The 11,845-nt window shown below is 42.2% G+C and overlaps 1 protein-coding gene across 1 annotated transcript; it reads right to left on the reverse strand.

Moving 5' to 3' along the window:
* Positions 1 to 6,838: 6,838 nt before the first annotated feature.
* GHSR (growth hormone secretagogue receptor) lies at positions 6,839 to 11,594 on the reverse strand. The gene is made up of 2 exons (XM_001494000.5): positions 9,850 to 11,594; positions 6,839 to 7,548 (listed from the first exon to the last, which is right to left on the reverse strand). Exons 1-2 carry the CDS (start codon positions 10,643 to 10,645, stop codon positions 7,244 to 7,246), a joined length of 1,101 nt encoding a protein of 366 aa, XP_001494050.1. The 5' UTR covers positions 10,646 to 11,594; the 3' UTR covers positions 6,839 to 7,243.
* Between the last annotated feature and the right edge of the window lie 251 nt (positions 11,595 to 11,845).

Genomic DNA, 11,845 nt, shown 5'->3' on the forward strand with positions numbered 1-11,845 from the left:
GAAATGCTGGAAACCACAGAAAAATAGAGGAAAATATTTCCATAGACCAGAGAAATATTGTTAATACTTTTATATGCTAAATCTTTTTTTATTAAGAGTATGATAGTTTACAACCTTGTGAAATTTCAGTTGTACATTATTGTTAGTCATGTTGTAGGTGCACGACTTCACCCTTTGTGCCCTCCCCCCACCCCCCACCCCCCTTTCCCCTGGTACCCACCAAGCAGTTCTCCTCGTCTATATGTTAACTTCCACCTATGAGTGGAGTCATACAGAGTTCATCTTTCTCTGTCTGGCTTATTTCACTTAACATAATACCTCAAGGTCCATCTATGTTGTTGTGAATGGGACGATTTTGTCCTTTTTTATGGCTGAGTAGTATTCCATTGTATATATATACCATATCTTCTTTATCCAATCATCAGTTGCTGGGCACTTAGGTTGGTTCCACATCGTGGCTATATGCTAAATCTTTTGTCTTTTGCTCCATGAACATTTTTTTCTTTATAAGATGTGACAGTATGATTTTTTCACTTACTCATGTCAGATGAATATTTTCGCACATTATTAAAACTCTCCTACAATATTATTTTAATACCTACCTAGTGCTCTAGAATAGGGAAAGTGAGAACAGTAGAACCTAACTGGTTTGGGGTCAGTTTTTATCTCTACCATTTCCTGTTGGTGTTAGTGCTGTTGAGTCCATCCTGACTCCTAGCGGCCACGTGTACAGCAGAGCAGAACCCTGCCCGGTCCTCTTTGCACCATCCTCTCACCTTCCTGTACTGTATCAGCCCACACTCCGCTGCTCTTCACATGGGTATTTGGACAATTCTTTCGGAAGTGCGTGGCCAGGTCCTTCTTCCTAGTCTGTCTGAGTCTGGAAGCTCCATTGAAACCTGTCCGCCAAGGGCGATCTTGCTGATGGCATAGCTTTCAGCATCACAGCAACATGCAGCCGCCAGAGTGTGACAACCAACAGACAGGTGGTGTGGTCCCCTGACTGGGAAACGAACCCCGGGCCACGGTGGTGAGATCTCCAAATCTTAACCATGAGACCACCAGCTATTCCTAACCGCGTGAGAAAACTCCCTGCTCAGTTCCCGCTCCACCCCCGCTAGGAATAATAACAGAACCTCCTCCGAGGTGTGTTGGGAAGGTTACATGAGAAAAGGAATTGAAAGCCCTTACCACAGAGCTTCATAAATGCTAACTATGATCATTTCTGGAACTCAGTTAACCAATTCTCTATTCTCCGACACTTGGATTTTTCAGGTTTTCACAATGATAAGTGAGATGCGGTGAACACCATCAGAGATAAGTCTTTGTGCTCCTCCATACTTATGTCTTGATGTGAAACTCCTGAAGCAAAGGGTCTGCAAAGTTTGTACACATTTGATACACACTGTCAAACTTTCTTCAGGAGATGGGTACTGATTTATAATAATTTGACGGCTCCTTGAAGGAAGCTGGCTATGAAATCAGGAACTGATGATGAGTTTCGAGGCAGGAAGCAAGCAGCCACCGGCATTTGTCCACTGACCTCAGAATGTGAGACCTGGCAAGTCCGAAGCAGGCCTGCTGGCCCCTCCTCTTTCGATCTTAGAGTCAGGCCCAAAGGTCACCATGGGGATGGGCCTGAAAGAATGTGACAGGCGTTGGCTGGCACCAAATTGAAGGAGAGGTGGATGGAAGGGATCACAAAATATTGAAAAGGACCTTAGCAGACAAATAAAGATAAATCCAGGGAGCTAGCCTGTGGTGTAGTGATTAAACACACACACTCTGCTTTGGCGGCCTGGAGTTCACAGGTTCAGATCGAGGGAGTGGACCTGCACACAGCTCATCAGGCCATGCTGTGGCAGCGTCCCACATACAAAACAGAGGAAGACTGGCACAGATTTTAGCTCAGGGCCAATCTTCCTCACACACATACACACGCTCACATACACACAAAACCACCCACAGCAAAAAAAACCCAAATCCATTGATTTGCTCCTTTGGATTACTTTAGTATATGACTAATTATTGCCAAATTGCACATTTTAGATACTGCTTCCAAGTTGTAATTAGCCCACGTTAACAGCATACATGTATGATTTTGTAGAACGTAGAATATGTTGAATTTTCACAGTGTGATGATCTTTTATTCCAAGATTATATCCTTTCTACTTTTTTTTTTAGTTCAATGTTCTTTTTAAGTTGAAATGATGGTGATAATGGGTAGTAGGGTATTTTAAAGTCCCTTAATTGGCTAATAAAAGTTGGCCAATTTCATTGGTCCTACAATTTTAGCTTTAAATTTTATTGGCCTCAGGAATCCATAAGTCTGGAAGCTAAAACCCAGGTGACATATAATCCAGTCTTTAAACCTTCATTTGTCCAAGCAACGTTCAGGGTGTGGCTGCTGAGTGCAAGATGAACAGGAATCCTTCTCTTGACTCAAAGAGCTTGTGGTCTTTGGGTCACACATTAGTGTCACACCATGGAGGTTGCAACACCATTGGCTCTGGGAAGACAGGCTGTAAGGGACATAGAAGTGAAGACAGTATGGTGATCACAGTCCATCACAGGGTCCCCAACTCTTCTTAATATTTATAGGAATTGTTTAACTCATTATTAAACATTGGGCCCCTTGGGGAAATAAAATTCACTACAACAAACACCTCCTCATAGTTGCAAAATACATGTTTCAGAAATTAAAAGGACAAAATAAAACTGAATCTAGGACAGGAACAGAGGTAAAATATCCCAAACACCAAGAGTTATAACTGTAAGTAGAAGAAATTAACTATAAGCTTTAAGAAGATATTTATTAAGCATTCGTTTGGTTAAGGACACCCAAAGGAAGGAAAACTGATGCCTAATCTCATAAAGACAGAGACATGAGAGCTACAGTAAACTCTTTAACATTCAAAAGACCCTAAATAAAAAGAATCACAAATCAAAATATCATTAGTGACATAGATGACACTGTACAAACACAAATCAAGCAAGTGACCAATTCTACACAGACCTAGAATACTGCAGCTGTCGATAAAACAGGAGACGACACTGTTTGGATGTATTTGTGTGAACAAGTGCTCTCTAGAGTACTAAACCCATAGTGCTAAAGGTGAAAAATATAAATATTTTTGTTGTTTGAGCTGGATAAATGCTTGGATTTGAGATGTTAAAATCACAGATGATTTTCCAGACTATTTTTCCCAACTACTTGCTGTATGCTGGGGAGGGGGGCTGGGTGGGTGTGTGGCGGTGAGAGTAGAGAGAGGAGCTCTTCTGGAAAGAACATTTGCAAACATTTTGGCGGATGTTTTTGAACATTTACATGAGGGGTGCTTTTTGAGGGCTTTCTTGGTTTACCAGTTTTGAGGGTAGTCCGTAGTCCCTTGAGCAAAGGGTACACTGTGCCTCAGCATAAAATATGAATTGGAATACTAACAAATATCCAGGCAATTAGGAGGAGCACGCGCATGGCAGCTTTGTTTTTTTAAGGATGATGATAATTCTCTCAACCAAAATGGCCAACTTCCCACACTCTGCAAGAGTTTGCATTCACAAGGAAAAACACAAAACAAGCCTCAGCCAGACCTTCCCTCTCCCCTGCTTCAAACTGAGATCATTGCCAGGAGTCAACATGACTGAATTCATTTAATGTGAATTAATAAGTGACGTGAACTTAAAACAGCTAGCCTTTGCCACCAGCACACTTTGACTTGCAGTTCATTCTCTGGGTAAAACACATTTGTGCTACCAGTTGACTGAATTAGCATTGGTCACTAATCGCCTAGTAAGTAACATCTGTATGTATCCTGGCTAGTGCTGCAATTTAAATTGCAAAGAAATCACTGGAGGATCGTTAGACAATGAACTACGAGTGACGTCATCTTTATCTCTTAATGACATTATTTACACTAGATACAGTGTTTCTGAAAGCAGAAAACTCAATTCTATTCACTTAGACACTGTGACAAGAAGTTTTGACCAATGTAAATATGTATGTCACGTTTTAAAGATGTACACATGATGTTTTAAAAGACAAGAGAGCATTTTCAGGCACCAGTCTTACAAAAAGTCTCAGAGTTTGGTTTTTTTTTAAATGTTAAATTCAGGTATGTGGATAAATAAAAAACAGCAACAAAATTATAGCTAAAGTTATCAATGTTGAACTAATAATTGTAAATTGTTTGGAATCATTTCAGGTTCTTAATAAAAGCATGAGAGTGAAAAAGCTGGAATTTCAAGTCAAACCCCATCACAATCACCTTCATTGCAAAAAAAATTTGACTATAAAGAAATGGTTTCCAAGGTTGGGCCTGACACTGGAAGCGTTTCTAAATCTCATTGCCACAAAACTTACAATTTTAAATAATTCATGACAATGAGTGTTTTCTTTAAAGCAATTATTCAAGAGTTCTTCTCACTTCTTATAATGAAAATGACCCAACCCTTGACTTTGTGACACAGTGTAAGGTGTGGTGACAGAAACCTCATTGCTGGATAACCAGGAAAATGGAAACAGATTAAAAATAAAATCAATTCCTTTACTTTCCTTACAGTAATGAAGAATGCTGTGAGCGTAATGACCACTAGCAGACACATTAACTGCATCTATAAATTTGCCTGGTTTGTGTAGGGACCGGTCAATTTGAATGTATTTTGAGCCAAACACACAACAATATAGGGAAATGAACAAGCCCCCTTGAAATGCTGGAGAACAGTTTGATCCAGTATCAACTGGAGATGTTTACTTTATAACTTAAAGATATTTGTTAGTTACCTACTGCAACATAACACACGAGTGATCATGAGCTCATTAAGGATATAATCCGTGACTTATTCATCTATAGAGCTTAGACACATCAGGCACATATTAAATGCTAATGAAATGATGGACTTTTAGAAACAGTTTTCCTCAGTGTAAGTTCTTTTCCCTGAGTCTTAAACAATTTACAGAGTGTGATTATATGAAGAAGATACAGACAATAAAAGGGCATGGCATTAGAGGGCAAATTGAAGATCCTTTTCTCTAAACATCCTCTCAGTTCCCAAATCAACAGCAGTGGTCAATGGTGGTCCTTGCTATGGAAAGAAGTCCCTGTTAGTGAGCTAGGCCGAGACTACAGACATGAACCCACAAGAAAGGAGGGACCATTGAATGGGTAAGCATCTAACTAAAAGTTAGTTTTTTCTCCACAACAATCAATGTGTGGCAATCATCTGTGATGGAAGTCAAGCCTGTTTTGCTTGTTTTCTCTCAGGTAGGGTGTATTTGTAGACAAAACTCTAAGGCTTCAGGAAACTGAATTATCTCTTTGGGATTTACTGGGCCCTATTGAGAACAATAATGCTGAATGACCTCATTAGTATCTGATGAGCTTCAATGAATCAGTATATTTTTAAAAAATATTGATGTACTCCCAAGAATTAGCTGAATAAGTTACTTGCTAAAGGTCTGTATTTAGATAAGCTGATACGCAGTTTTGGTATAAGGAAGGATTTTAGAAATATTTCTTTAAAGAAATCACTATGATTATGATTATGTTTTTATTTTTCTAAAATAAATAGTCAATCAATTATTTCCACATAACAATATTTACTTTTGATGGGGGAAAAAAGTCAATCATGGCAGTAATTTCCCTAACTGGCTCCACCAGTTCTATAGTTTAACCAATAACTTCACGTAGGAATTGCTTATATGACTTAGTGTTGAATGCGACTATGAAGAAATCATTTTTGGAATAACATATTTAATATGAAAAGAGTTGACTATATAAGGAGCAATGTCAATATAAATGAAAGTTTTAGATTTATAAAAAAACTGTAGAATATTTAGTTGAAGGGGGTCTAATCATTCATAATTATGAGAGGGAGACTGAAAATTCAAGTAAACGTACCTACCAGATAAGCAATGGGATATAAATAGCAAAACTAATCTGGAGATAGGACATGGCATAGGCATTTTGAAATTAACGGTTATAAGATTAAAAAAACTTTTGAATATCAATAAGCAGTAGCATTTAAAGGATTCTGAATTTTTTACCATTTCTATGTTCACTAAGTTCCTATAAACCTTTCAGAGTAAGTTATAAATTATTCCTTTATTCACAAATCAAAGCCTTATGATTGGCTTAAATATTTTTGTTAAGCCAAATAAGGTAGTTTGCGATTGTCTATAATTTTTATAAAGTTTCATTTCCCGAATATTAACACATGTAATTCAATCTAATTTAAAAATTCATCCTATATCTCATATCCACTTTCTTCCAAGCACGAATAGGCCATTTAGGTGTGAGTTTTAGAATTTATCACTCTAATATTCTGCTATGCTAATTTTGCTATAAAAACATTTCAGGGAGTGACTATTTTTAAACATTTTTTATAAGATTGACAATAATTTTACATATTCTCTAGAGCGGTACTGTCCAAAACAGTAGCCACTAGCCACACGTGGCTATGAACCCTTGAAATGTGACCTGTGCAACTTGAAGGACTGAAGTTTTAATTTCAATTCATCTTATATTTAAAAACTTATAGTAGTTTTAGTTATTGGAAAACTTTTAAGTGTGTTTGGACGGCCTAGGTTTATGAATCTACTTTTTATTCTGCAAATTTTATGAAATTTAAATACATCAACTATTACTGATAAAAACTTAATATCCAAATTAAGTTATGCTGTAAATGTAAAAAACAAATCAAATTTTAAAGACTTTGTATGAAAAAAAGAATGTAAAATTCTCACAAATAATTTTTATATTGATTACTTAAGTACCTTGCGTTGTATTTCTCTTGGACAGCACTGATCTGGAGCTACATGAAAATTGCTAGTTTTAAAAAGTCATGTTTTAAATTTTTTATTTTAATGTCATTCTTTTAATTAAAATTTTCTTATCATTATGAAAAAGTAGATCAGATTTAGTCTTTATCCAGCGAGAAGTGCCCTAACTGCCCTCTCTGCCCCTCCCCCTTTCTCCGAATCACAAAGTCCTTGCCAGCATCACCAGCAGAATGCAAAATCATAGGCAATGAATATGCAGAAATAGTGTATGAGAGCACGGATGAGTTTGCAATCAAATCAAACTGCTCACACACTACAAATTCTACTGTTTCTTTCCCTCCAATTGTTTCCAGACATATGTGACCCTAATTCCAAAATTAACCTTCAACTTCATCCCAAGTTCTGCTGTGCTATGGCTTCTGGTTTAGGATAATAAGCGATGACTTTGCTCAGCAATGTGCTTGGTCACGTATTAATACTAGATTCTGTCCAGGCCCGAGAACTTTCATCCTTCAGAGTGGAGAGCTTCCTCTGGGAGAAGGGTGCAAATCCCAGAAGTTTGAACACTGCCACCCGGTACTTCTTGGACATGATGTTGTACAGAATCGGGTTGATGGCAGCACTGAGGTAGAAGAGAACAAAGGACACGAGGTTGCAGTATTGGCTGATCTGAGCAATCTCCAGGGAGCCAGGCTCAAAGGATTTGGAAAATAAATATCTCCCTACGTGGAAGGGCAGCCAGCAGAGGATGAACGCAAACACCACTACAGCTAAAAGGACAATGAGAGAGAGTGTCAGTTCAAGAAATGTCATAGCAAATCACATTCTATTTTGAAGACATTATTTTGTTTTGAGTACGTATGGTATGACCATTGACTTCAGAAAAACATGATGTCCCTCTCTTCCGCATTCCTACATTTTAACCAAGATTGAATCCATCTAGACCAACAGTTCAATCATTTTTACTAAACTTCCCATTCATTTCTATTTAACAACTATTTGGGTGATTTTGTGATTGAGTTGACATATTGACTCAACTAGACAATTTATTCACAATAGTCCCCCATTTTGTACATGTTAGACACAACCAAATACAGGTGAGATCAAGTGGTTATACTCAACCATAGCTATGTATTAGAGTTTCCTCAGGCACAGATTCCTTGGTTCTAACATAGATTCACTAAATTAAAATCGCTAGGAAGGAGACCAGGACACTTGCTTTTTTCTTTTCTTTTCTTCTTTCTAAAGTTTCACAGAGGACTGAACATGCAGTCAAGACTGAGAACCACTGAGATGGATGATTCTTTGCCACCTACAATGACATAAGTAAGGTATCAAAGGCCATAAAACCAACTAACATTAATTATCATCCACCCCAGTCTTCATTTTGCCCATGTAAGGCAATTTTTTTCAAGACCTCTGAATTTCTAGATTAAATTTTTAAAATTCAGGAATCAGAGGAAATGTAACAGAAAATAATACTTTAATTCCTGTACCACTTTAGTGATTCTCTTCAAATTGTCAAGCAAAAGAAAATTAACACTGGTATTGAGACACCAATAAGGACAATTAACATCTGAAAAATAAAATTAGAGGAAATTAATAAACTTTTTCTCAAAACTAAGTTGCACAGTAGCAACTGTGAATATTAGAGTCCCTGGGGGCCACCAGAAGGTTTACAATCTGTTAGTCATATTGTGAGAATCACTGGTCTAGAAAATGAAAATTTCTGACGTTCTTTGAATAAACTATCACTTTAATACACAGGATTCCAGGAATTGTAAAATTACAAATACGAAATCATCCTGGAATGACTTCTATGAAGCACTAAATATGCAAATAAGTACGAAGCGTTCACTTTCTTTTAGTGTGCAGATAATAAAACAGATTCTGGTTTTGAAAAAGCAAGCAGAATTAATATTTTGCTTGGATGTGAGCACATTTTGTATTACTTCACTTGTACCAAACACATATATTTAAATATGTTGAATAAAGATTCAGCGCTCTCCAGTTGTGAGACTGCACCCAGATGTTCTCGGAAGGGCCCTTTGAGGAGGGATAACAAATGCATCGGCTTCCACAGAGTCTCCTTTTCTCCCGTAGGAAGCCTGCCTATCCTAGCTTATCCTTGCCGATGCTACGTGGACGGACAGGTACTCATGAAAACAAGAGGAAACTCCAGCACTGATTTGTCACTGACTTCTTTACAAAGTCGTACAAACAGCAGCAGGGTAAACAGAATTAATGTGATTATTTGAAAAAACGCAGGTCAGAAAGTAAATCACAATATTAAATAAAAAAATGAATCATCTCTGACAGAATTATCCACATTGATCATGTCTGGTTAAATTTACCGCTGAATACTTTCTAGATCCAATGCCTGATTTTTTTTTCCAGTGCCTATTTTCTTAATGCAACTTGGATATCCACGAATTGAGGCATGAAGCTTAACCTCCCCTTTAACACTTAAAGACCACAATAGACTTTTATGAAACATCTCAATTTTGAAGCAAAGTTTCTGAGCTGATATAAAGCTCATTTTAGGGAAATGCAAAAGCAGGACAGCATTCCATGAAAGAGAGAAAGGAGACCAGAAGAAAGAGACACAAAGAGATGGAGAAAGACCTAAAGAGAGTCAAGACTGTGACAGAGTGCGGAGAGGGGAGAAGGACGGAGGAGGAGGAGAAGGAGGAGGAGGGGGAGGAGGAGGGGGGAGAGAGAGAGAGAGAGAGACAGAGAGAGACAGAGAGAGAAGAGAGAGAGTGAGAGAACGAGAGGCCGAGGAGGGGAGAGAGAGAAACAGAGAGATATAAAGACAGAGCAAAAGTGTTTAAAAAAAGAAAGAAAGAAAGAAAAGAAATAGAGAGAGACGCACACACAACAGAGAAATTAAGAGACCAAAGAGAGCGCTCAAGACAGAAACGGGAGGGAGGGAGGGAATAATTGAGAGACATACCGGGAGACAGAGACCTAGAGAAACAGGAGAGAGGTAGAGACTCAGGGAGAAGGAGACAGGCACGGGGAGAGGAGAGAACCCGGAAGAGAGAGCTCGAGCGCGCGCTGAGACCCACCCAGCATTTTCACGGTTTGCTTGTGGTTCTGGTCCCGGAGCGAGGCGCCCACCGCCGCCTCGCCGCGCCTCCTCCGCCACAGCTTCCTGCTGATGAGACTGTAGAGCACAGTGAGGCAGAAGACAGGCAGGAAGAAGAAGACGCTGGACACCCACACCATGACCGTGAGCAGTCCCGAGCGCACGGCGAACTCGGTGGCGCGGCACTCGTTGGTGTCCTGAGGGTCGGTGCCGTTCTCATGCTCCACCCCCACCAGCACGAAGATGGGCCCGGCGCTGCAGAAGGCCACGGCCCAGATGACCAGGATGACCAGCTTCACCCGGCCCTTGGTGACCACCACTTTGGCCCGCAGCGGGAAACAGATGGCGAAGTAGCGCTCGACGCTCAGCGCGGTGATGGTGAGCACCGTGGCGTAGGTGCAGCTCTCGCTGACGAACTGGAAGAGTTTGCAGAGCAGGTCGCCGAAGTTCCAGGGCCGGTACTGCCAGAGGCGGACGAGGTCGAGGGGCATGCAGAGGAAGATGAGTAGGTCGGAGAAGGCCATGCTGGACAGGTAGAGGTTGGTGGTGGTACGCATCTCGCGGAAGCGCGACACCACCAGCATGGTGAGCAGGTTACCCGCGACGCCCACCACGAAGAGCGCCACGCAGGTGGCAGTGACACCCGCCAGGAGAGGCGCGGGGAAGAGCGGCAGCAGCTCCTCCGCCAGCGAGTCGTTGTCGGGGGAAGCGTCCCAGCCGAGGTCCGGCAGCGTGAGGTTGGGTCCCGGCTCCTCGCTCGGCGTCGCGTTCCACATGCTGCCGGTTCAGCTTATCTGGCTCTCGGATGCGACTGCGCTGAAGGGCCGCACCGAGCTGGTCCCCGAGAAGGTCCTCTTAGGCGCGAGAGAGCGCGAGGGCGGAGCGGACGCGGGCTCGCAGGGAGGACGCTTGCAGAGGAAAGAGGGAAGTGAGAGGCAGAAGCTGAGGGAGAAGGTGAGATTGATAGCCTGGGACGGGGAGGAGGAGGAGAGAGGGAGGCACCCCCCCCACCCCCCCACACACATAAACACACACACACTGGTGGCGAGGAGACAGAGTGACCCTCGCTCTTGCTGGCACCCTCCCTTTCCCCCGTCCTCTCGCCCAAAGTCCCTCTCTTCCAACTCAGCCTCTGGCCGGCCTCCACACACGTACCTGTCACCGGGGCAGCCCCGCCAGCTCTGCCTCACCTTCGCGTTCTTGCTGGAGCTACAGCTCGAACTTCCCAAAGCGGCCCGGTGTGTGGGGACCGCGGAGAACCGGCGAAGTGAGAACGCGAGGAGCTCTCTTCCTAACCTTGGACGCTGCCTGGCTAGTGTGGCCCAGAGGGCAAGTCACCCCTGGGGCTAGAGGCGGGGACGGCGGAGGTGGCGGGGAGAACTCCTTCAGGTGCGGGGGGACCTGAGTTCTTCCTCAACAAGGGACCCGGTGAGGAGAAGAATCGAGTGTGCCCAACTGGGCTTGGAAAAGCAGGGTAGGGAGTAAAAAAAGAGAGACCTAGTGATTGTCTTCCGACCCGAGAGGAGACCGGTACGCACCTGGAAAGAGCCTCACGCAGTCCTAGAACCTATCATCACATTATCGAGGAGAAACAGGCTCAGAGACGTGTGGCCACTTGTCCAAGGTCACACAGCGAGTTGGGGGCTCAGGGACTAGACTTGGATCTCCCACCCGGTTTGGACTTCCCAGCACGAAAGGACAAACGTTTGAATAAACCCTGTTCTGAATCCCAGCCCTTTGTACAGTCTCCCGACTGGGCAGTAGCAGGGGGTACGCTGTGTAGGAGATTACTTCTGCCTGATGCAAACCTTGGGGGAAGAGGAGGGGCAAAAGAAAAGGGCCGTGGTGGGAGGAGAGCGAAGCCGGTAAAGGAGGAGGAGCAGTCTGTAAGGCTGGCACGTCGAGGGTGCGCAGTAAACATTTTCTGAGGCATGATTGAGAGAGCTTAGCCATTGGGTAGCTGTGTTCACTTGGGC

Source organism: Equus caballus, chromosome 19, assembly GCF_041296265.1.
Source record: "Equus caballus isolate H_3958 breed thoroughbred chromosome 19, TB-T2T, whole genome shotgun sequence".
Lineage (NCBI taxonomy): Eukaryota > Metazoa > Chordata > Mammalia > Perissodactyla > Equidae > Equus > Equus caballus.